The following is a 25,980-nucleotide window of genomic DNA, read 5'->3' on the forward strand; positions in this document are numbered from 1 at the left end:
TCACCGGGGTGCCGGCGGCTCGCGGTACGGGGACAGTGCTCGGCCCCGGCGCCAGACACCCGATCTCACCGCTGTCTGCTCGCGGGTGGTCCGTGGGAAACTGTGGGAAACGCGGGGACACGTCTGCGACTGGGGCGCGCGCCGCCAGGGGGACGCGCACGGCGTAGGCGCGCGTGCCGCGAGGCTCGCTGCCCGACGACCCTGGCCCGCAAGGGTCGGGGGAGGGGGTCGCTCAACGCGCTGTGTCTCCCTCATCGCCCGGGGCAGAGACGAAGCAGGTAGAGAAAAGAAACATACTGTTTATTATTACTTTGAAATGTCACATGCACTTTTAAAAATTAAAACTCTTTATTTAAACATTTCGGTAGCGTCTTACCAATTTGGTGGCAGCAAAGAAGCTCTACCAAAGACAAGTATGTTGAAAAGCATTTACAAAAATACATTGCACAAAGTCCTGTCTCGCATCTTTTAAAAATAAATATTCAAAATATTTCCACCCCATCTCCCAAATTTAGCTTTATAGGAAATTTTGATTTATATATTTATCCTGTAATATATGAAATATATGTATATATTTTATCCAACTTAACTGCATAGGCATTAGTTTCAATTCTAACAAGAGTGAAAAAAAATGCTAGTTTATGTAGTTTTTGTATATTTGAGGACTGTTGTGCAATATACATAAAACTCTTCAGAAAACCAGTCAGCACCATCATTTTGTCTTTTTCTGAAAATACAACATTTATGGTACACCAAAAAACTGTCTTAACCCAAAAAAACTTAAATAATTTTTAAGGTAAAACATCTGTATCTTTAAGTGCCTTGCAGATACCTCATTTATAAAGTCTGCTCAGTAAAATAGTCTAAATATTAAATATTAATTATAACCAAAACAAAGAGAATGGCCAAGTCGTAATAAAAGGCAAATCCAACCAGAGCCAGTACAAAGTGCTGCTGTAAGAAAAACATCACCAAATGTCCTGGTTTCATGAATTTGCCACATGGGACAATCTTCTTTAATAACCGTAAGTGGAATAAAAACATAAGCCTCTGAAAGACAGAGCATGTTAGTGTTCGTTCGCTTTTCAGCAAAACTCAAAACAAAACCTGAAAATATCCAAAAGATTGGATTTCTTGGTTCCTATTCATAGTGTGAAGTGAAACTGTAGGGAGAATCCGATGGGATGAGCCCAGTGGAGACCTGAGAACTCTATTTACATGTTTGTGTAGATCCAGACCATCCCCTCTCGAATCGGACACACTTCAAAGGTGCAACACAGGGAAACTCTCCAGGGTTCCTGAATGGATGATGGAAAATCCTTCTCAGTGGTGGAACACACAAAGCAGGAAATCCCATTTCCATTACTTCCACACCTGGTGATACTAAAGAACCACTTTTGCCAACAGAGGAGTATCTCACCCTAAAGGAAGGGAGTTCAGCTCTCAGCTTTGGTGACTTCCCTGAAAGACATGTGTTGGGTTGAACACATATCTGCTCCCAAAGGCCCTTTCAAAGGGGCCAGTGAAGGCTGCTGTCAAGGCTTCAAGAACACTCCAAACTTTCTAACTTTCTTTGCTTTGTTCCTGATGTCAAGCAAATAGTTTTATGTTCAAAATCAAATCCCCCCCACCCCCCAAAAATAAGTGTCTGTGTGAACCATACATTCAAATGAATTTCCAGAGACCACCTGCAGCTGTCAGGTCTCTGATCCCAAGCAGTCAACATGCAGTGTTTCCTGGGGACAGAATAGCAAGCTGGGTATATGAAGCTGGTCAGCATTCATCACTTCTACCCTGTGTCCTGCTGGCAGTCGGTACGTTTATTTCAGGGGTGAATTAATGCTGCACTCTCTATGCCTGAGTCCATGAAGGATTCCAGTGTTCCAGGCTGTCCAGTATATACAAAATGTACAAGGATAGTGAGTCATCTCTTTACTTGATAGGCTCTCCATGAACTCTGAACCGGTAAAGACACGTGTATTCAGGATGGCCCCAGTTAGAAAAAATCCGCAGTTCCACTATTTGGAAAGCTCCTTCCGGTTTTTTCTGCAATTGAGGGGAAAAAAGAAAAATCACACATTTCATATTAATATGCCCAAGCCCCACCACTTGCCCAGCTATGAGACTTGAGATTAAGCAGCCAAGTTGGAGATTAAGCTTTTAACATGAAATATATCATTATAGGACACAAAGTTCAGGTCATTACGTATGATACATTTGTGCAGAACAAGTTACATACTAAAAAGGCTCATTCTAGAACAGAGAAGCTAGGAAGCTCGGGTCCACTTGATCAGAGGCTGGCCCTCACGCCCCGTGGACAGTTCTGTTAAGTATCTGTGGGTCCTGAGGCCGGGACTGTGGCAAGGGACCCCGGAATGCGCAGGAAGTGCGAGGTCCTTACCGGGGCCACGAATATCTGGAGTGATTCCCCTTCCTGATCGTAGGTGAACCGTCCCAGGAGCTGCCCTTCTTCCTGATACTCGTTTTCTAACCCCTGAAACAGAACCATCTAGTTACTAAATAAAGGGAGAAGACAATGAGGTAGTGGGGTGGGGTGGGATTACGTTTCCATTAAAGCAGGGAGAAGTGCCCAGGAAGGCTTGCTGTGCGCTGGGCATTTTGTTAAGGGCTTCTCACAGACCACAAAGCCTATGAAGCAGGCATTATTTTCCCATTATATAGATCAGGAAAACTGAGGCTGGGAGCGGGCACGCTAACCAGGCAGCAGACCACACTCGACAGCCACATGGCCCACTGTTGCCCTCCACACTCCAAAGTGGAACCCAGGGCACCTGGTGCGTGCGGGAAAGGAGAGCAGGCCAGCAGAGTGTGGCAGACTCACTGCCAGAAAGAGGACGGTGGGCGCCAGGGGCTGAGGGACGGGAGTCAGTGTCTGTGCAGACAGTCTCCGTGTGAGACGAGGGAGCTCTGGACATGCCGGAGGTGACGGCTTCCCACAGGGTGAGTGTGCCTGATGCCCCTGAGCTGCACACTCACAGACGGTTAAGGTGCTAAGTTTACGTTCTGTGTATTTTACCACAATAAAGAAGTAACCAGTAGGAAACAAGTGACTATTTAGATGTCTGTTTCATAAAAGGAAAAAGGACTTTCTAGGTGTAAAAATGCCATGGAAGAAATTACAGGCAATGAGCAGGTGTAACTAAATATGGAATTAAGACTGACAGTAGGAAGTATATCCGTAACAGAATGACTCATGATCAATATTTTTACATTAGAAAGCTAAAATATTCATAAGGAAACTAAGATACCAAAAGATACATGGATAAAAACAAACCAGACTCTACAAAAAAAGGAAACATGCATGTGCAATACACAGTCATGAAGATTAAAACAAGAACCATCAGGTTAGTGGGGATTTAAAAAAAAGACTCAGAAAGGGAACCACGAGATGAGGAATGCCTCTCATACTAACACCACATGCGGTCTGATGAATCAAAGGCCCCTCGTACCCCCGAAACATCACGCTGCCTGAGTGTCTTTCTGGGGAGCCACTGAAGAGGGAAGGCAGCTTTGGGGAAGCTGGCACATGGACAGGGGCACTCTGGGGAAGCGGCCCAGTGCGCAGTGGCAGGAGGTGATGCTCCAGTGTATCCAGGTGTCAGATGCTGCTAAAACGCGTACAGTGACGTTCACTGCCATGGACAAATTCTTAGGGTCAATTTGCTTTTTTAAGGTAGGAAGTGAAATTTTATGAATGGTGTTGTCTCAAACTGTGCACTTCTTTTTGCCAAGCTACGCAGCTTGTGGGATCTTAGTTCCCAACTGGGGCCTGGGCCCGTCAGTGGAAGCACCGCCTATCCGTTGGACGGCGGGGAATTCCCTCAGCTGTGTGTGTTATGGGAAAATGCCAGTGTTAATGGTGACTGCTGAGGTGCTGGGATCTGGGTGTCCTTTTCCCAGCACCCTCACCATGTCCTCACACCGGAATCAGAACAGACTCCACGCTGAGCAGACGAGAGGTGAGTCCTCCCACAGCCTCCCTCCCTGGAAAAGTCTGGGAACGTCTCCCTCCATGTTTTCTGGATACTCAGAGATCAGCGGGCAGAGGGGAGGATGCGAGGGGCGACGCTGGCAGTATACTCGCGTCCCAGCCTTCTTGGGGCTCATCTCTGGAAGAGTCCCTGAGGGCTGAGGCGGGGTCTCGGGGTTTGGGTGCACTCACGAAAACCGCGAAGTCCTTGGGGGCGCTGGTGATGCTGCCCGTGGGCGACAGCGCTTTCGGTATGTGCTCCAGGGTGAAGGCGGTCGGGCAGATCGTCATTGACAGCCTCACTACCAGATACCCCTGGGAGCCTTTGAACGCCCAGCAGTTCCCTGGGTAGATGTCAGGCTGAGGAAAGGCAAGCACTAACACTTAAAAGCTGAACAAGCTCCTAACCACTCGAAAAAGCAGGAGTAGTGAGAGAAAAGACTGGTTAATATTGAAAAAAACAAACCACAGAATTTTTGTTGGTAAGAAACGGTCATACGAAAGATCAAAAACAGGAAGTGAGGAAAGGCATCCGTGACTTCATCCTGAAGGGCCACGTACACAGTGCGAGGTGACGCCCGGTGGGTAAGCCTGAGAACAGGCGGCACACGGCGCTGCGAGCACCTCAGACACAGGGAGACTCCTCATTCCCAGAGCAACGCGAAAACCACAATTTAAGCAATACCTATGCCCATCTCTCACCTAGCAGACAGACAGTAATCCCCACCAGACAAAACCCGCTGTATGCGCTGGGGATGCACACCCCGCACACCAAGCCCAGAGCAGCGAGATGCAGCCCCGGCATCACGGAGCAGACTATGCACGCAGCCACCCTCCGGCTGAACAGAGCGCCCACGTTCACGCCCTGTGTGTGGGGACAGCCCCAGATGACAGAGGCGGAACACTCCCCTGAGAGAGGGCTTGTACTGCGGTGGAGGAGCCTGCAGCCCTCGCCTGGGCCCTGCTGTCCAGAGGACAAGACCACCCCCAGTCCACCCCTGTGTTCATCTCCGCCTCTCCAAGTGCCCCAGCCGCCCGCCCTGTGCCTGGGGCTCCGGGTCCCCGGCAGGGTCGTTCCTGCCTGCAGCAAGGCCAGGCTCCCCAGGGGCAAGCCAAGCTGTGCCCTCCCACATAGGCCTGGGTCTGAGTCGTAGGGGACACCCCCGAGAGACAGTGAAGCCCAGCACGGGACAGCACGGGCAGCCTCGCCTGCCCCGAGTCCAGAAACAAGGAGAGCCAGCAGAGGCGTCAGAAATCGCCTCTGAGCGAGCAGGGACGGCAGGGACCGAGAGGTGCGCGACTCTGCTCCTGGGTCTGGGGCCGCTGCGCGAGGCACACCCTGGACCATGGACTCAGGACTTGCATGCTCCAGCCTGCACCTTTGTGGAAGTGGAACGCACACACCCCCAAACAGTCACAGCCGCACCACAACTGCTCAAGGCCGGGACACGCATGCGGCAGCCCGGACGCCTGCTCACCTGGATGGCCACCCGGGGCGACTGGGAGAAGTACCAGAGCGGCACGCCGAACAGGCTGATGAGTGCGGTCTTGGTCTCGTACGTCTCGGAGCAGCGGGTACTCAAGACGCTCCCCCCTGTAGCAGAGCGGAGACGCGACTCAGCATCTCATCCTACTGTTTCGGAAGCAGCATCACTCTCACCTTAGGCATCTGTCTGTAATGTTCTAAAAATTCTCACGTTTCTAGTCATGTAAATATTCTTACATGAAGAGCAGCTCCAGTCTTACTTTTTTAGTATTTATTTACGTGGCTAACGGGGTCTAGACGCAGCACTGGGGAGGTTGGCTCACGGCCGCGCCTGGCCCCCTGGGTGTGGTGTGCCGGCTCCAGAGCTCAGGCCTTGCTGCTCCGCAGCACGTGGCCCTCCCAGACCAGGGGCTGCACCGGGTCTCCCGCACTGCGAGATGAGTCTCTAACCACTGGACCACCAGGGAAGCCCCTCCATTCCTAACTTTACTTTTTCCAAATTCAGAGTCCACAGTTCACAAATGTTTTAGGACACACAGTCCTAATGCCAACAAGACACTGGGCTCCCCACCTGCCACGATGAGGGTGGTGACTCTGAGTGAACTCCTGTTCTCATTTTAAAATAAAGAACGATGAATCTAACCAGGCATCGGGAGTTCTCAGAAGGCCTACTCACTGCTGGGGTAATGAGCAGTGTCTGCTAACAGGACAGGACTTCTCTTTGGAAATAAACACAAATGTCCTGAAGTAGATAGTGGTGACCGCTGTAACAGGAGAAGTATGCTAAAAGCCACCCAACTGTACACTTGAAAATGGTGAAGTCTGTTATATGAATTATATCTCAATAATTATAATAATAAAAAGTGTTAAAAGAAATAAAGTCCAATTTGTCTCTCAGCAGGAAATGGGATAGGATGTTGGTGTCAAAACAAGTTGGCGCGGAAAGAAACATCAACTAAAATAAACTACAAAGGAAACAAGTGTGTGATTAATAAATCCAAGCAGTCCCGAGCCATCTGTCTGCTAGGACCAGTGGCGCCTCAGCTGGCTGCATACCACCACCCCGGGGACACCGGCAGATGCAGCCCCGGCCCCTCTTGGGGTTCTCACCTCCAAACAGGAGAGGCGCGCATGGGACAGAATTTTAAACAAGAAAATAACGTGATTTTGATCTAGCTGATCGGCAGGTCCAAACTTCTGAATTCTTTTTAAAATATCTTATTCTCCATCTAAAAAAGTGTCTCCTTAAATACAGTGACTCAGTTTTTTCACTTAGGAAGAGCCAATAAATGCTTTGCTCAGTAACAGAACATTCAGTTCAGCCTTCTGGGGATGAGGAGAATTCTGAATCAGTGACATACCAACCTGTGAGGACTTACACCTCTAAGAAAACATGGCAACTACTGGTCCCATCGAACTGGTAAAAATCACATGCTGTCTCTGAGTTGTGAAAGTTCCCTCAGAAACCACTGAATTTCAAAACACAAAACTAAAATCACTGAATATTCTGAAACAGTCATCCTAAACAAAAGACACACAAGGAGCAGCTGGGCACCTCACTGCTTTCCGATGCTGGAAGAACCTGGCTGCCTCTGGCAGGAGCAGCAGCCCCGAGAGGGTGAGTGAGGGGAGGCCCGCAGCCCCCCCAGCCCCGCCCTCAGCCTGCCAACTGCCCTCACCCTTCCCACAGGTCCTCACATGGTTAATGACGTGTGTCAAGAACCTCCTTTCCTCCAAGAGACCCTAAACATTCAGAAAACCGGGATTTTCTCCAACGCATCTGGTGCCAAATGCTCCCTGAACTGACGTGACGTCCCTCCCGTTTTCACACGCATCTCCATGTGTGATCCCAGGTGCTGTCCTGCAGGTCACCGAGGGCTGACGACAGAGGGCCATGGACATGCTGCCTCGCTGAACCACAGGCTGGCTCTTCCAGCACACCCGGGGCCACGGCCATGCAGCACCTCCGACTGGCCTTCTTGAGAAGCCGGAACAGTGGCCATCCTTTCTACCCACCAGCTGTGGCTTCTGACACAGTAATGGCCATTGTTCTGTCATCTGTCTCCCCCTTGGAGGGGAGGTTCTGGGGGGCAAGGACCGTCCGATTCACAGTTGTGTCCCTGATGCCCCCAATGGGCCCTGCACGTGGCTGACAGGGAGCACTACTGTCCTGAGAAGCAGTCTAAAAAATGCTCTACAGTCAGTGGACTTCTATACTTTAAAAAACCCACACACTTTACAACACACAAGACTGTAAGTGAATAATCAGTAGTTCTGGGGTTCTGCTGTGGCCTGTCATCTAGCTGCACCCACAGCCTGCGCTCCGGGGAGCCAGTGCATCTCCACCAGACTGCAGGGACACGCCTGGAGTACCGCTCCCCCTCAGGCCGCGCTCCGGGGAGCCAGCGTGTCTCCACCAGACCGCAGGGGCGCACCTGGAGTACCGCTCCCCGTCAGGCTGTCGCATACTTGCTCACGTCCCCGCCCCTGCCCTTGGCTGAGGAGTCGGGCACTCACCCCCGGACTCCAGGGCGAAGTCCACCATGCCCGTCTTGTCCTGGGAGTACAGCTTCAGGGCATTGTTCACGATGACCCGTGCTTGCTGGGCAGAGGCGGCGCCCACAGGAGCAGAGACAAGACTCGTGTTAGTGACAGAGACAGACTTTCAGTGAGCTCTATGTGGGGCATCTCAGCAATGCCAGACTTGAGTCCTGCTTGTGACCACGGGGACCCTGGCGAGGGGGCCAAAGCCAGACACCCGGGTTCAGACACGGCACAAAAGGCTCAGAGCCAGAACCCCTGGTGCCATACAAAGTGGACAAGCAAGGGCTAGCATTAGAGATGGTAACTGGGACTGCACTGTGGGAAATTTTTGTGTAATTCCAGAAGGTATGTGGCTACCAGGTAGACAAAATCTTTGGGACAAAAAGATTAATGAAGTATGAAGTGTAACACTTCCAAGAAGTAGTCTGACAACAGGAAACCTACTTTCCCCACACCCACCTGGACCTAAGCACTTTTTACACCATCGCCACATCCTTAAGGAACCATCGTCAGAACAGGACATCAGCATCCGCCAGCTTAATAACCACATGGGCAGTTTCATCACCATGTGACTTAAACGTTCCTTGTCTACTCACCGCTTCTGTTATTCCCGAAATGCCTGCTCCGCTCACAGCAGACACTACAGTTTCGGAGGTCGGCACCTCTCTTGTCACAGAAATGTGGTGCGTGATGTTCCTCAGGATCTGCAGCTCTAAATCTCGTAGCAAAACCTGCACGTCACCCTTGCTCACAAACTGAGCGGACAGCTTCCGGAGCAGCCAGTCGACAGAAGCATCGTGCTCATCTCCAGAGAACATGAGTCTGAGCGCCTCTCTGATTTGGACATCCACCTAGAAACATCATTGGCGACTGTCATGTGAACGTACTGTTTTAGATGAATCTTTCCAACTCTCCACTCAGTCCCCTTAGACACCCTGGAAGGACCACACAGCTGATCAAAACCCACGGCAGAAACGCGACACAGTTTCTCCTTTCATACAAAACTTAAGAACCCTCCAAAGATACTGGGATACATTCAAGGGGCAGGGACAGAGGAGAGCAAGTCTGGGTGCTCTGGGTGCTGGAGGGGGCCCTGCCCCAGGTGAGGTGCAGAGATGACGGGGCCCCAGCTTCAAATTCAGTCTGAGAAGTTAACAATCCCATACACAACTGCAGACGTGACTTCGTGCAGGGAGGAAGTGTCTCGGTGCGGTTTATACACAGACACCCGGGAAAGCGCAGCTCCTGTCACGCCGCCAGCCAGTGACCTCCCCATCTGCGCGCTCTGGAATGTTCCGCCACGCCTGTCAGCCGCCGCCCCGCCTCGGGCCACCTCAGCACCAATGTCACAACTCTGCACGCGTGTCCACGGCTCCCGCGTGGGCTCTTTCACCTCTGCACCCGAGTCCCCAGAGTGGGGCTGCTTGTCTCTGAGACAAAGTCTCTGCGGCCCATGGCCGTCTCAGGGCCTTCTCCCAGGAGGCTGCAGGCCCCTGTCCCCCAGGCCCCCTGCAGGGACGGTCACCACCCCACCACCTGAGGATCGAGGAGCAGGTGTTCCCGCAACCTGCCACCCACTCAGGGAGACAGGTCGCCTGCCAGGCTGGGCTGCACCTAGCGTCTGACTAAAAACATACGGCTTCAGGGCTGTAACAGTCCTATTTTAACGCAGATGTTGTGTGCTGTGAAACAGTACACCATTACAGTTACAGTTGTTTGTGTATTCATTGGTGTTTCTCAGCCTCAGGGCTCCCAGCACCACAGACCTACCCGCCCCCGCCTGCCTGCCCAGCTCAGCAGCGCCTGCGTCTCTGCAGCGTCAGAGCTCTCCCCGCCCGCAGCTCCAAGCGTAGGGGCTTCTGCTTCTGCGTGAGGATGGGCGGCCCTGACCCAACGTCCTGACACGCGGATGTGAGGTACGTGCGTCTGCTCTGGGGACAGACAGACAAACTTCCCCCCCAACCCACACACAGGCGCGCCCTCGGAGGGAAAGATAGGCCAGCACCCACACCTCGTGTCACTGGAATGGAAGGAATTCGAGGGGAGCTGAATTTTTAATTATTTCATTTAAAATGTTCAAGAAACTTCAAATAAAGTTAAAATAAAATTTTTAAAGAAAGTTGAAATTAAAAAAAATTAAGGCACCAACTCAGTGTTTTTATTTTCCATGACAAAACATAAAAACTGAGGCACTGACCTTTTCATGGATGGCCTCCACCTTCTCACAGCTGGCTTGCCCATGCTGCCAGCTGGACAAGTCTGCTTTCAGGTGCCCCAGCTCCTGCTCCAGACGCCCGACCAAGGCAAGCAGGCGCTGCTCCTCGCCAGCCCCGCTGCAGGGGAAGGACAACAGCGCCATCAGGGGAGAGGCCCCGTTACAGGCAGGGTGGCTGGCAACACCCCCCTGCCCCCAGCACAGGGACGGTTCAAGTCAAGGGCCCAGAGACTGTTCCCACCTCAACGTCCGCACACACACCACACACACCTGCCGTCAGCAGTGGTTACACCTCTGTTGGGTGGGGGAGGGCACCTCCTAAACACCATTTAATATGTAAAACCTACACCTATCTCCTTAAAATTCTGAGACTTCATAAACTCATAAATGAGACTATGTTTATTGGTAATCACCATAAAGTCAAGTATGAATTTTTCATGCTACTGGAAGAGAAAACTAAACTAAAAACATACGGCTTCAGGATTTTAACAATCCTATTTTAATGCAGCCATTGTATGTTATGAAATGGTAGTGTTATATTTATAGTTGTTTATAGGCAGGAACAGTTGTGGAGATACCAACAGTTCAAATCTCACAAGAGTGCCCTCGGGGGTGAACACTGCAGGGTCTGCACGGTCTGTCAGAGGGGCTTTGACACATAAAGGCCCTGAAGGAGAGTTCAAAGGTCTGCCACTCACGTCGTCCTGAGGCCTAAAATCACAACACAGGACCCACAGACACACTGGGGCCAGAGACAGGAAGACTGGAGGTCAGAGCTCCCCACTTGTTCTCTCCCAAGTGAGTTACTGGAGTAACAGAAGGGTAACAAGGGCGGGGAGAGCCCGGGTGACAAAACCAAGTGTGTGAAAAAGACGGCCGCTCTGAGGCTCACAGGCAAGGGAAGCGCCACGTGGCTGAGGGCATCGGGAAAACGTGCAGAGAAGGAGCAAGCAGGGTGTGCCGACCAAACATGGCACCCACAGAACTGCTGAGGGCCAGGGCTCAGAGGAGGCCCAGCCGTGCTGCAGCCACGCCGGCTCGGAAGGCAGGTCTCCTCAAGGGGCTGCCGCACTGCGGTGCCCCAGGGCGAGCAGAGGACCCGGCAGGAGGCCCACCGCACCCGGCCATGAGCCCGCGGCCGCTCCTTACCCAGGGGTGGCCCTCCAAGCCGCGACCAGGGAGGGAGGCTCCCCAGAGCACATGGGCCCCGCATCTTTGGTGCGGCGTGGAGGTGGATGGCAACAAGCCTCCCCCAGCCTCCTCCATCCTCAGGTGCCCTGAGAGCCTCCCAGCAAGACAGCGGCTGGAGCTGACACAGGAGCCCGCCACTCCTGTGCTGAGACGGTGCGGCCCACGGGACACCAAGGAGGCCAGAAGGCGGGAGAGGAATTGTGTGAAACGTCCTACCTGACTGTTCTTAGCTTGGCCTGCTCTAGCTCCTTCTGGATGGCCTAAAATGATTGAGAAACAATGTTTAAATACACAAGTTATGCACCAACTTTCCAGGAAGTCACATACATGACCACATACATGTAAATAGAAACAAATACACATTTATCTGGGATTCTCCCCCTTAATTTAAAGCCCAGCCCAGGCTGCTGGTAGGCAGGTGAGGGATGTTTACTTTACTTTTCACAACAGACTTTAAAAGACACATAGTGTCCATTCAGCGAGGCACACAGTTCACCTGGGAGCAGCTTGACAGATTTTCAAACTAAGCAAGCAGCTCCTATACCCAGTACCCAGGCCATGAAGCCAGACTCCGCCAGCCCCACCAAGTGTCCTAAGCGTGGCAGGGCGCGGAGGAGCAGGTTTGCACACGACGCTGTGCCTCGTTAACATGGTTTGCTCACAGCCGTGCAGGCACAGCTGGACAGAGGCCCCGCTCCGTGGTGGCAGAACACGAGCGTGGGACGGCCGCAGACACTCCCAATGGACGAGCAACGCAAACCGCCGCCTCGGATGCCGTCTGCGGCCAGCCCCACCCCGAGGACTACGGTCTCCCCTGAAGCAGCAGCTCCCCGCCCCCCGCCTCCGTGACACCTGACGAGGCCAGACTTTCCCCCAGAAAATCCTCTGCAGACAGGTCAGAGCGCTGCTCCTTCTCCCCCCGGTCCACAGACACCATCCCCCGTGGAGGCAGGAGGCAGCGAGTAGAGCCGTCCTCACCCACCTGGCTCAGACCCTTCCCCTCGAAAAGACAGATGGGAGCCCGTGAGCTGGACACACGTGGGAAGCACTAAAGCAACACTGGAACCACCCAGGAAAAAGGGGGCAGTCAGAAATACTGCTTTTTAGTCTCATGAAGGATGGCAGCAAACGCCCTAAAGCAGCACCTTCAGAGAGGCTGGGGATGTGAACACAGCCACTGCTGATGCTGACTTTTGTCAAGGAAACCGCACTGCGGGGGCTAAAAGTGAAAGGTCAAGTGTATGAATACCTCAGATCTTTCTGTTAGTTCTCCAAGTACATCTTCCAGGCTGGAGATGCGCAATTCATGCTCTTGGTGAAGTGTCACATAGTTGGTCTTGAAAGGGAAAATGAATGAAAAATGGCAGAGAAAATTAAGCAGCAAATAAGCCCAAACCTGTCAGCCAGGCCATGCCGTTCCTCCACAGCACCCCGCAGGGAGGACATCCTCTCTGGGTCTAAGTTCAGACGTCTGAAACCTGCCCTACGGTGGTTCTGAGGAAAATGGACTGACAATCCTTTCTTTGAGAACCAAACAGATGAGACATGAAACATATATATATATATAAATATATATAAGCTCATGGCTCCATAAGGACTAGTAGCTGCTCTTAACTATCTCATGATCTTGAGATATTTGAAATAACAGATTTGAGCAAATTTTCAGTTCAGCGACAGTAAGATTTCATGCAATTGTGTTCGATCCACTCACGAAATAAAACGCAGGCCAGGGATAGCCACGTGTCCAGCTGCAGCCTGCCCTCCCTCCTGGGAGACACCCACAGGCCCCTCTGCCTGCCCCACCCTGTCCTCAGATGGGGCTTCTCCTCGGGAGTGTCCGGAGCACCCGAGCGCCGGCCAATGCACTCCCCGCAGCACCCCACCACAGGGCCCTCCTGCTCCTTGCCTGAGAACTCCCTGGCGTCACTGTGGAGCCCGGGAACCCGCCAGCACCAGCCCCCTTGAGATGCTGCCCCCCGCCCCACACTCCTCACCGGGGGTGACCCCCCCTCACTGCTGCCGTCCGCCTGGTCCACCCGAGCTTGCAGCTTCCGGAGCAAAGCCGCCAGCTGTCCAAGCTTCTCATCGTGACTCTGACACTGTCCCGACAACGTGGCCACCTGCCTCTCCACCTCACTCATCCGACGCCAGTGGAAGGCCTCATCACCAACCTGGAGAGTAAGAGGTTCCAAAGGGGACAAAATGACAGGACAAGTCCAGACAGCAAAGCAGAGCGCTACAGGAGAACGTCAACTACAGCTCACACAGCCCGAAGGAAAAGACAGAAAGACGTTCCTCAGTAGTGAGTTCCTTTACATGGCAGCCTGTGGGTGGTTTTTATTTTTTGCTTTATGCTTTCTACATTTTCCAAAGTAATAAAAGCTCTTTTTTTAAGTGAAAATGAACTGAATGATGAGATGAATTGAAACACAGAACTTCACTGAACTTCACAGGCACTGCATTTTCACAAGCGAAGGTCTGTCCATGCACCTTCCTAACTGCACATAGGAGCCTGTGCTGCATCACACTTGGGTAATTTTCAAAGTATTTCAAACCCTCCACCAGCAAAAACATTATATGACTCATTAAAGGCTTAGATGATGGTTAGCATTTGCTAACAGTGAAGTATTTTCAATTAAGGTCTGTACATTATTTTTTTAGATGTAATGCTATTATATACACTTAAAGTACCATAAGGTAAACATAACTTTCATATGAACCAGGAAACAAAAAAATCCGTGTAATCCTGGAGCAAAATCCACAGTACTTGAGGTGTGCCTGTATGCATTACTCGAACTGTTTCAGAACAGGTTAAGGAGCCCAGCTGAACTGCCCTGGAGTTTACAAGGAATGCAGAAACTCGCTTGGGAGAACAGACTGGCAATGCCAGGGAAGCGCGTCTCCTGGCCGATTACCTGCAGAGGCTGGTTGGGGTGGGAGGCAGCAGGTGTAAGCGTGGTCCTGGGGCCATCCACTCTCTGCGCTCTGTGGCTCTGTGTCCAGTTTAACACAGGCAGGAGCGAAAGGACGTCACCCTGGCCCCATAATGAAACACCTGCACCTCAAAGGAGAGAAAAAGCACCTGTATACACACGTGCAGACACTGCTCTTCAAATGACAGATATTTAAGTGCTGTTTTTTCACTAATTCACACACATACGCAAGTGTACGTACTAGTCATGTAAGGTAACAAAGTAAAATTGTACTTACCTAGTAAAAGGAATAATGGAATGAGCAAGATTAAAAACTTGCAAATATTTCGAAGGCACCTAGGAACGAAAAGAAGTAACTTGGGAAAAGCGAAAAGCAGGGCTCACCAACATACCTGACCTTGCTAGGTAATTTTATACAAAACACACCTCCCGCCCTCATTTTAAACTGAAAGTCCACAGGCCAAGAGATGCAGCTAGCTTTACGCACAAGGTCAGTAGATGCCTACAAGAGAACCTGCCCATGCAGGGCTGTCCTCAGGGCCCATGTGAACAAGGCAACAGGTCAATAACTGTCAACACGCTGGGCTGGGTGCACAGCAGGGCACTCAGGGACTGCAGGTGCTGACCCAGGGAGGCAGCCTGGCGCCAGGGCGAGGGTACCAGGAGGGAGCTGGGGGCCGGGCCCCATCCTGAGCACCCTCCCAGCGGTGTGATCCAGGACGCCTTGCTGAACTTCTGCACCCCAGTTTCCTTGATGACACCTGCCTTTCCTTTTGCACAGGACTGGTTTGAAAAATTACATAAGAATATGAAAGCACTTTGCAAAATATAAAATGGTTAAATCAAACGAGATCATGAAATCAGCATAAAACCAGCTCTTTAAAACACCCAGCTGACATGGTATCGGTCTCCTTACCTTGTAAGAAGAAACACATTCAGCCAAGAGATCAAAGTAACAAGCTGGTACCATCCAATCCCAAGCCACCAGAACACTCCAGACGCCGCCTTCCCTAGAAGAAAACGCCAAAGGTCTTGCGGGGGTGTCTTCAGGAAGAGCAAATCCCTAATGGACAGCTTTGTGAGGGCGGGACAGAAGCACAGGAAATGTGTTAACAGACACTTGAAAGTATATCAAGATGAAGTTAGGGATGAAGTATATAGGATGATGCTTAGTCATCACAGCAGGAATACCCATAACTCAAACAGGAACATAAATAAGCCACAAAGCAACATGTCACACACAAGACAAGATACAAAAGGGAAAACCTAAGTCCATGCACTCCCAACTACAGCGAAATTAAGCAGCTAGACTTACACAGAACCCCACACACCGAGAAACAAAGAATGCCCATGCAGCTAAAAGCACAGGAGGCTATTAAAGAGTATTTCTAATAAAGGGCCGAGCACGCTACACGAAGGATAAAGGCACGGAAAGCGAAAACGAAATGTTTACTTGGTTAGGTAACCAGTCTACTGCAGGTGCTTAGCCGCCAAAAGCCAAGGAGCGCTAACACGGAAGGCCAAGACAAGCACCTGGGGCGGCCGCGGCCAAGCACAGCGCCGACAGCAGCATCCGGGACCCACGCCATCCTGCGGCTCCGGCCCTGCGCAGCGCCTGCCCCGAGAGGTGACCTGTGCCGGAGGGGACGTGGAGGAGGGGCGCCTTCAGACCCCAGCCCCGCTCCCTGGCAGAGCCGGCCAGCACCAGTGTGCACCACACCCGCACCCGTCCCATCAGAGCCCACGACCTCCCCGCAGGAACAGCCACGGCTCGTTTACGTCCAAGCAAGACGCTCACGCTAACTCATGAAAACCCTGCTCTGGGTCGCAACAGTTTTCATTCACTTCTGCCTACGGACACGTAGGACATAAAATGCAGAGGTTTCTCATAAACCCATGGGGGGCTGGCTGGCAGCTGCCCTGCATGCAGGTGCAGCGGCGGCGGGCAGAACGTGTACCAGAAAGACACCGCAATCACATAAACGAAGTAAATGTAACACTCGCCAGCAGTTAACAGGCTCTGGGCGAGACAATGGTCACTCAGACACCAGAATGAAAATCTTCCCACACTGGTGAAAACTGGTGGAAAATATCTTGGAATCACAACTGGCAGCCCCACTGGATGACAGAATAAAACACAACAAACTTGATGCCAAATGTCACACATTATATAAGGCAGAAAACTGCTTGTGAAATCACCCGTTCTCATTTTTTAAGAGTAACCACTGGAAGTTAAACACTCACACAGCATGTGTGTGTTGACTCCTGAAAATGTTAAGTAATTCCAACTCAGCTGATGTGTAAAGACACACGGTGTTAGAAGCTTATCTTTTTTTCTTTTTAATCTATAGCTTTATATTTATTAATTAACAATGAGAGACAAAACCACTCAGTTCGCCTCAAATGTGCTCCTCTCCACACACTTCATTTACACTAGATACACTTGCAGAGAAGCTTTTCAAGAATGATAGTCTCCGTATTTTAAACCAAAGTTACTACTTTCCTGTCAGTTTTACTAAGCCCTTGAATTTCAAGCACAAAGAAACAGTAAACAAGGAGCATTTGTGAAAACACGACAGAACCAAGACAAAAGCGCCGGACGACCTGCGCGGGACAAGGCGAGTCCCAGGGTCCCTGCCAGCCCTCCTGGCCGTGAGAGCTGCGAGCGGGTGGTGACGTGCGTTTCCAGGCGCTTCCTCCCCTTACAGTCGTCGCCTGCAGGGGTGGGACAAGCAGTTAATCGGACAGATGGACAAACACACCCTGTCAATCTCAATGGTGCGCAGCAACGGCAGTTTGAAACAACCAGGAAACTCAATTCACGCAAACTCCCAGCCAGCACCGCTGGTGCTGCCGGCTCCCGGCCTGAGGGCTGTGGGCCCGCGTGGCCCACCATACTTACACAGCGACGCCCCGTTTGCACGGAGGTGGCCGTCCTCGGCGAGGGGCGCTCTCGCGTCCATCCTCCCACAATGACGGGAATGAGCTGCAACAGAGGCGAGAGGGGCTGAGCCGGAATGGGGCTCCGCAGGGCGCAGAGGGGCAGGGGGCCGCCTGCCAGGACACGCCCGCCATCACACAAGGTGGGCCTGCTTCAGTCACTTTTGAAACATTGTAAATGCCATTCAAATAATTTTTTTTACTTTAAAAAGGTCATAAGAATAAAAAGAGGAGCGTGCTAACTTTTTATTTACTGTTTAAATGATGATTGACGTCCAGGAAACGTCCAGAACTGCAGACAGAGAGAGGTGCAGAGCAAGGCTGCAAGCAATAGAGAGAGACAGAGAGAGAGAGAGAGACAGAGAAAGGCCGCACAGGTCAAAGGCAGGGCATGAGCTAAGCGTTGCATGGGGAAGAGTGTTTTCTCCACCTTGAAAGCGCTTGATTTGGTGGAAAAAGGAGAAAAAATTTATTTAAATACCTTTTGATTCATGGCTTTCTGACTCATAGCTTTTTGATTCACGATCTTTTGATTCACAACTTTTCAATTTGTAATTTTCTGATTCATAATTGAGCTTCATTAAAACCACTTGGAAAAGTTGCACTAAGAACGAGGCACAGGATGCCGAGGTGCGCGTGGCCAGCGACCAGGTGCCATCCCCACGGCGGGCGGCGCGGCCTGCTGAGAGACCGTGAGCAGTTACTCTTCCGGCAAGGCGGGGTGACGCACTTTGGCTAAGGCGGGACCCACCTTTTTTTTTGGCCGTGTCATGCAGCTTGTGGGATCTTAGTTCCCCAACCAGGAACTCAACCTGGGCAGTGAAAACTCGCAGTCTTAACCACTGGACAGCCAGGGCATTCCCTGGAACCCACTTTTAAGTGGGCCCCTGCTCGGCAGAGCCACAAACCAGCTGCCCCGAGGGCACTGGCAGCGCCACACGCGTCTCTCCACGGCCAGCTGTGGTGAACACGGGCTCTGAGAACACCAGGCCCAACACTTCACAACACACCACCGCCTTCAGGAACTGGCAAACGGCCTCTGCCCCGACCTCTGGCCCAGCAAGCCCACTGTGCTCCCAGCCACAAGAAGACCCTCAGAGAGGAGCAGCCCCCTCAGAGGCGCTCCGGCAGCTCGTGCAGCCGGGGACAGAGACCCCGACACAGACACTGAGGCTCTGGAAGCTACGGTGAGCCTGGTCAAGGGTGCCTGCCCGCCCATGGCTCCCTTTCCACAGCAGCCAGCATGTCAGGACAGACAGTGCCACCCCTGTAACCTGCAACACACAGGGCTGTGTCTACACGTCACAGTGGCTAGAAATTTCCATGACTAACAGAGTTTCTTCACTGAGTGGCAGCTGAAGAACGAGGCTCGTGCCTGCCCTGTGACAACCACAGGACGGCCTGGAGACGGGGCCGTCAGCCTGGGCCACCGGAAGCAGAGAGATGCGGCCCCATCCATTCATCCCCACTCAGCTCTGTGAAGTCAGGGCACACGCGTGAAGCCAAGGGGACTGGAGGGATCTGAGTGCGAGTGGTTTAGAAGAAATAAGGTCAGAGCTCCAACCCTCTCCCCACATGGCCTGAGTGGAGCAGCAGGCTCCTTGTGAAATGGAGATCTGAACCAAAGAAACCAAAACTGGGACCAGAAACCCGTCAGGCCCACTCTGTGTGCTCCACTCACAGTCCTCTGCGTGCGACACAAGAAACCAAAACTGGGACCAGAAACCCGTCAGGCCCACTCTGTGTGCCTCCACTCACAGTCCCCTGCGTGCGACACAAGAAACCAAAACTGGGACCAGAAACCCGTCAGGCCCACTCTGTGTGCTCCACTCACAGTCCTCTGCGTGCGACACAAGAAACCAAAACTGGGACCAGAAACCCGTCAGGCCCACTCTGTGTGCCTCCACTCACAGTCCTCTGCGTGCGACACCGCGGTGTGTACTTCACGCAGAGATTGGTAAGAACAGAAAAAAGTTAAGGAGGTGAATCCATGGCCTGTCTCACTGACACTCACAAACACCAAAATCCATTTTTCATTCATCGGTTGGCAACATTTAAGAGAACAAAAATACAAAGACTCCTACTTAGCAACAGAACATGAATGGGACCCCCAGCTGGCCACGCAGGAGAGCAGTCCTGGTCAGTCTGCTGGGAGGTCAACAGGAACAATCTATCTAAACTGACACTATACATCACCTGCTTTCAGCAGCGATGATAATGATTCACAAGCTGCCAGCTGGAACAATTTTTAAGTATATTTAACTGCTGATGGTGGTTTCTGCAGAGGACAGGCTCAGAGCTGCTCCTCCTCAAAGCCGGACAGCAGCATTTCAGCTGCTTCACAGAAGCCGTGCCACGCCGTCCACGTCAACCTCAGCTGCTCGGGGTCACAGCTCTCCGACCCTGAAGTCGCCCGCCCCTCTCCCAGAAGCAGCAGACGTTCTGTCCTTCCTTCTCTAAAGACTAGGCCTGGTTCAAGAAACGAAGTTCTGCTCAAAGCAACTGAGACAACTGATAAATTTTCAAAGGAATGACTTTTCATTCATTCATCTATCCTTCTTTCCTAGGTTTACACCTTCTACTGGAGGACAGGTGTGTCACCTTAGGCAAGAGAAAGAACACAGAAGCCTGTGTTTTCAGATTCCAACTCCCTGAGTCCTCCTATGGGGTCAGCCCGGAGGCCAGGCAGGCCCAAGGGGCAGCAGACACACAGGAGCAAGTCCTGGCAGAGCCAATCTCCACGTCTCCAACACCACAGGCTTCTCACACAGACGCCGATCCTCACGGCAGAACTGAGTCTGCTCATGAGCGCAAGCCTTAGCATCCTGCTCTGTTCAACACTGTTCAAAGTCCAAGGAAACCATGTGCAAGGCTTTTAAGGTCTTTTTTATGTAGCCCAAAAAATCACATTTTTTCTACAATGCACTCAGCCTAAATCAGAAGGTTTCAGACTCAGAAACTGCACAGCTCAGGCAGGACGTGTGGCGTGTGACACAGCTGTGCTGCTTTGGGCCTGCCTACCCTGAAGACTTGTGAACGAACTCATGTACACCCAAAGAAAACACAGTTTGTAGAAGTGTACAAATAGCAAAGCCTGAATGTCCACCTCCACACCAACTTAACAAATTTTGATACAACCATAATGCAACATTAGGCATCAAAAAGAATCTAAGTTCATGGCAATTACCATTTAAAATGAAACAACTTGCAAAATCACCTACTGGAAACAAAGACAAAAACATACTCCATGTTTCTGTAGGAACATGAAAGCAAAATTTAGACTGTTACACAACACTGAAATGATACGCTAAAATGGTAGATGGTTAAGCCCCCGTTATGTGACTTTCACCTCCTTAAAACAGCAGGACGTTCCATAATGAACAGGGTGAGGTGACGGTCCCTCCAGAAGGGACACCAGACAGGAACTGGGGAGGAACAAGTAGGGGACTCAACTTATCTGTGCTACTTAAAGATTTCACAATGAGAATGTAAGGGAAAAAAAAAACAGAACTGTGTGGGTGGTGTTGGCCTGAGATTGTCACGCATGTTTTGAGTAAACATGCTCATATAACAGATTCCACACAGTATGACCTAAACCACACAACAGAGAAAGCGCCTCCGGGTTCAAGTTACAAGTTATTCTAATTTTCTTCCTTGTACACCTCTGGGGTTTTCAAAAGTTCTTTGATAAATGTTTCACTCAAATAATCAGGAACAAATTTTTTTCAAAGGTAGTAAGTTAGCACTGGCTCTAGAGAGCATTGCTATGATCTAAAAGAACAAGGAGCACAGTAAGAATAGAAGCCCAAAGTATCTGTAACTGGTTTTCTCCCCAAAAACACTCAAGATCGACTTAAGCAGGAAGTGGGGTGAGTATCCAGAAGCTGCCCTCTGAAGACCCCGCCGATAGCGCAGCGGGGCTCAGGCCACCGTCCCCAGCTGTCAGGACGAGTGGCTGGCTGCCAGCGACAGAGATGCAGCCGGGGGTGAGCAGCAGACACGACCACAGACAGGCGGCTCCGTCTGGCAGCGTGTGGGGCGCGCTTTCACCCTAAGGAGGGCTCTGCGCTCCATGCAGCAACGGCAAGCTTCAAATGCAGCCTCAATGCCCGACACGCAGCACATCAAGTGTGGGGCCCGGGCCCCAGCCCCAAGGGAGCTCCCAGAGGACCAGCGGCTCGGGGCCAGGTCCAGGTTCCATCACTCGCCGGGAAGTGTCTGAAGCTGGCTGAACCCGTTTACTGGTCTGTACGACGGGGGTGATGATGCTAACAGCGACCACGACAAGGGAGATAGCTGTCCCGGAGGGCTGCTCTGAGGGCCGGGGAGGTCATGGTGCAGAGCCCTGGGCAGTGTGAGTGCACGGGACGCAAGTCTCCACGGCACCCACACACGACCCCAGGACCAATTCCCTGCCCTTCTCCTCACGGTGTCCCTGCTGCTCTGCCAGCCCTGAGGAGGGCAGGAACATGGCAACTGGCAGAACAGAGAGCCCAGCCAGGGGCTAAGGTGCGGAAATGGAACTGAGAGTCAGCCTGGGACCGTCCTCCTTCACGGTGAGACGGTCACTCGATAAACAGGAACTGGGCGCCCTCGTGCAAGCACAGGACCCCACCCCGCCCTCCCGCACTGTCCCCTCCCGACCAGGTCCACCTGCACAGCGTGTCCCCCCGCCGTGCCAAGCAGACAGCGCTCAGACCACACAGACGTGGGACCAAGGGCTTGGAAACAAGGCAATGCATATTTCAAGTCAAGCGCGCCCAGCCTCCCACACCTGAAGGCAAAGAGCAACTGCAGCGGCCGTGAAGCCACTGACGGGGCACCTTGGCCAGGTGGCCCCCGGAGGAGCCTCTGTAGCTGCGTTCTCCGTGGGGACCTGGCAGAGGCTGACTCTCTCTGGGCAGGTGCTGATCAGAACCGATCAAGCAGGCACACGGGGGCCCAAGGGCCTCCCCCTGCCAGTCAGCGGTCGCCCCGTGAGACCCTCCGCCATGCCTGCCGCCCTCCCAAAAACGCTGGTGTGCCATGTGCCACCTAGAACTCTCACGCTCTGGTGGGCTGTCCCACAGTCAGGACGGCGACCCACACAGAGACCAGAGACGGCCTGCCGCCCCTTGGGGCACATGGAGCCTGTGCGCCCTTAAGAAGGAAGAGTGCGTCTGCAGGTCCATTTGGAACAGGGTTTCTCCTGCTTACTCTAAAGTTCAGACAGACAGACTCTCAAACACTCCTAGGTACAAGACCCACCACATCAAACGCAGGCTGGGAGAGGAGGAGGAGGAACAGAGCTCATTTTTGGTGCATCTCTTAAAGAATAACTTTGAGCTCAAACCTATGGTGAAGACCGTGAGGTCTGTAAGACAAGGCTGATAAAAAGAAAATGAAATAGCTAGTATTTGGACATGAACCCTTTTCCTCAGTTTTAGAAGAGCAAGACTTACGTCTCTGACTCCTGTCCCTGGAGTAGCCCCTGCAGGCCGGGCCGCGGGCTGCAGAGCAGGCGGTGAGCACGCCCCCGCGCTCGGAGAGGAGGCTGCAGTCGCTGCAGGTGTAGCCGTTGCTCCCGGCCGCCTCCGCCGCCCCAGCGGTCACCTCGCCGTTTCCCTGAATGGCGGCTTTGTTCCCACCTGGAGTTTGCAAAAAAGAGATGGCACCTGCTTGTTACAGTCTGAAGACACCTGACTAAAACCTCCGTCTTGAGAAATGTGGGGGAGAAAAGGATGAAAATAATTACCTTTAAGATCTCCATCATCATCAAGACCTAAAAAACACACATTTTTTTGCTGTTGAGCTAAAATGATCAAAACAGGACAAAATGCACACAAGCAAAAGTAAAGGTTACAATGGTTCATAAATGATTATGGCCCTGGTCAAGACTGACTTCCTATAAGGCCTACAATTAATGAAGATTCCTCTAGGTACCTGCAGACGTCTGCTTTCCATTGCAGGAGAAAGTGCATCTCTGAGGAAAATGCCTATACACACTCTTCGTCTTACACACACACACCCATCTCACACACAACACCCTCCCATCTCACACACACTCACACACCATCTGACACACACTCACAAACCCGTCTCATATGCTCACACACACCCCATATCACAAGGCTCACAACCCCAATCTCAGTCATACACCCCTCATCTCACAGTCACACACCCCCATCTCAGTCACTCATCCCATCTCACAGTCACACACCTCCATCTCACACAGTCACACACCCCCGTCTCAGTCACACACCCCTCATTTTAGTCACACCCCCGTCTCACACATTCACACACCCCCATCTCACAGTCACACCCCCCTCACCTCAGTCTCACATGCTCACATCCCATCTCAGTCACACACCCCCCATCTTACAGTCACACACACCCGTCTCAGTCACACACTTCATCTGACAGTCACACACCCCTCGTCTGATAGTCACACACTCCCATCTGACAGACACACACCCCCATCTCACAGTCACACTCCCATCTCACACTGTCACACATCCCCATCTCAGTCACACCCCTCTCATCTTAGTCACACTCCCCTGTCTCACAGTCACACACACCCCCATCTCACAGTCACACCCCCCTCATCTCAGTCACACCCCCACCTCACAGTCACACATTCCCATCTCAGTCACACCCCCCTCATCTCAGTTACACGCCCCTTTCTCAGTCATACACTCCTGTCTCACAGTCACACCCCCCTCATCTCAGTCACACCCCCGTCTCAGTCACACCCCCGTCTCACAGTCACACGCACCCCATCTTACAGTCACACACCCCCGTCTCACAGTCACACCCCCCTCATCTCAGTCACACCCCCGTCTCAGTCACACCCCCGTCTCACAGTCACACGCACCCCATCTTACAGTCACACCCCCCTCATCTCAGTCACACGCCCCTGCCTCACAGTCACACACACCCCCGTCTCAGTCACATTCCCGTCTCACAGTCACACACACCCCCGTCTCAGTCACACCCCCCGTCTCACAGTCACACACACCCCCGTCTCAGTCACACAATCTCACAGTCACACACCCCCGTCTCACAGTCACACACACCCCCGTCTCAGTCACACACCCCTCGTCTCACATGCTCACGCACCCTTGTGAGCAGAGGAGCAGGCAGGAACCGTAGCGCCAGTGCACTCGCCCCTCTGCTGCCCAGGTACTACTCTGCTGGTGAGCAAAACAAAACCAACATGCAGGCCAGGCCTCCCCAGACCAGCACACGCTATTTCGAGAGCTGGTCTGCTCTCTGCATCGCCTCAGAACGGGCAGCCTGAACGTCAAGGGGACACAGCAGCTCTCGGCCACTCAAGCCGTGGCCCCTGTGGCTGCCGTGGCCCCTGTGGCTGTCGTGTCCTCTGCAGCAAGGATGGGGCGCACTGCTACTGCTCAGGGGGTCAGGTCACAGCCACACTGCCTCTGGAGTCCGTCTGTCCTCACCAGGTTCTTCCTGATGAATCAGAAACTGCGGCCCAGAACCTGAAACCAGGCTGCTGAGTTTACCAGTGACGGCACATCAACACTGCACAAAAGTCCCGCATTAGACGGTCATGAGCCTGGCCCGAGCCCTCCACGCCACCTTCCACACCAGGACACACACTTGGCCATGGGAGGTGGTTTCCTGGCGTTTCCGATTGGATTCAGAGGAAGGCCTCAAACGTTCACTGGGCTCCCCCCACCATGAAGGGGCAAAGCAACAAACTGGCCACAACACTCCTTCCTCTCAGGACAACCAGAGAAATCAGCAGAGACAACTCACCCCAGAAGTGGTCCACTTTGGTCTGCTCACGGATCAGAGACTCATCCAGCACGGGAGGCCGTGGACAGGCTGCGGCCTGCACGGTGCCCGAGCCGCCATGGCTGACAGCCGAGGACAGGACCTTCCTTGAGCTGGGGTGGACACTAAATGCCGACTTGTGTGTGCCGCTGCGCTGTTTGGCTAGTCTAAAGAGGAAACAGTGAGGAACAAGTCTACAAACTGTCTAGTAAATATAAATGATTACGTTTTACCAACACAAAATCTTTGCCTGACAATGAATAGTGCTGTTAAAGTAACATTCTCTTACACCCTTCCTGCTGTAATAAGACACCTATTAATCTAAAAAAGGAACTGCTAAGCTAGTCTCCAAGAACTCCTTTGAAAATTGTATGCACAGGTACTTTGCAGATTACTTGGGGGCCCAGGACCCCTGATAGCTCAGTTGGTAAAGAATCCTCCTGCAATGCAAGAGACCCCAGTTTGATTCCTGGGTCTGGAAGATCCCCTGGAGTAGGGAAAGGCTACCCACTCCAGTATTCTTGGGCTTCCCTCTGGTTCTGCTGGTAAAGAATCTGTCTGCAATGCGGGAGACCTGGGTTTGATCCCAGGGTTGGGAAGATCCCCCGGACAAGGGAAGGCTACCCACTCCAGCGACCTGGCCTGGAGCATTCCATGGACTCTACAGTCCATGGGGTCACAAAGAGTTGGACACCACTGGGTGACTTTCACTTCGTGACCCAAAAGGGGTTCAAAAAAAAGACAAGTCACGGCACCACAGGCACAGCCTGCGGTTTCTCAGTCACAGTGAGGGCAGAGTCGCGTCCAGCACAGCGAGGAGAGGCTGCCACCAAATCCTTTCTGCACTGGACCCACCGTGACGATGGACACGAAGCCCAGGAAGACGAGCTCCCTGCCCTCC

The 25,980-nt window shown here is 52.3% G+C and overlaps 1 protein-coding gene across 17 annotated transcripts in view; it reads right to left on the reverse strand.

Annotated features, from left to right (window-relative positions):
* Positions 1 to 283: 283 nt before the first annotated feature.
* SUN1 (Sad1 and UNC84 domain containing 1) overlaps positions 284 to 25,980 on the reverse strand; it is a 43,767-nt gene continuing 18,070 nt past the window's right edge. For 3 of the 17 annotated variants that reach the window (XM_043915488.1, XM_043915483.1, XM_043915484.1), the window contains 20 exons: positions 25,062 to 25,246; positions 23,035 to 23,091; positions 22,742 to 22,927; positions 17,782 to 17,982; positions 17,263 to 17,346; positions 16,965 to 17,075; positions 15,894 to 15,992; positions 15,277 to 15,370; positions 14,638 to 14,696; positions 14,343 to 14,488; positions 13,422 to 13,598; positions 12,677 to 12,763; positions 11,644 to 11,687; positions 10,219 to 10,354; positions 8,618 to 8,872; positions 7,995 to 8,079; positions 5,470 to 5,585; positions 4,184 to 4,351; positions 2,402 to 2,494; positions 284 to 2,046 (listed from right to left, as the gene is read on the reverse strand). In XM_043915488.1, coding sequence (XP_043771423.1) covers positions 1,933 to 2,046; positions 2,402 to 2,494; positions 4,184 to 4,351; positions 5,470 to 5,585; positions 7,995 to 8,079; positions 8,618 to 8,872; positions 10,219 to 10,354; positions 11,644 to 11,687; positions 12,677 to 12,763; positions 13,422 to 13,598; positions 14,343 to 14,488; positions 14,638 to 14,696; positions 15,277 to 15,370; positions 15,894 to 15,992; positions 16,965 to 17,075; positions 17,263 to 17,346; positions 17,782 to 17,982; positions 22,742 to 22,927; positions 23,035 to 23,091; positions 25,062 to 25,246 — 2,497 coding nt within the window. In that variant the 3' untranslated portion in view covers positions 284 to 1,932. The remainder of the gene's footprint in view (positions 2,047 to 2,401; positions 2,495 to 4,183; positions 4,352 to 5,469; positions 5,586 to 7,994; positions 8,080 to 8,617; positions 8,873 to 10,218; positions 10,355 to 11,643; positions 11,688 to 12,676; positions 12,764 to 13,421; positions 13,599 to 14,342; positions 14,489 to 14,637; positions 14,697 to 15,276; positions 15,371 to 15,893; positions 15,993 to 16,964; positions 17,076 to 17,262; positions 17,347 to 17,781; positions 17,983 to 22,741; positions 22,928 to 23,034; positions 23,092 to 25,061; positions 25,247 to 25,980) is intronic. The other 14 variants (XM_043915487.1, XM_043915485.1, XM_043915486.1 and 11 more) reach the window with 14 other exon arrangements.

This window comes from Cervus elaphus, chromosome 10 (assembly GCF_910594005.1).
Source record: "Cervus elaphus chromosome 10, mCerEla1.1, whole genome shotgun sequence".
NCBI classification, from domain to species: Eukaryota; Metazoa; Chordata; class Mammalia; order Artiodactyla; family Cervidae; genus Cervus; species Cervus elaphus.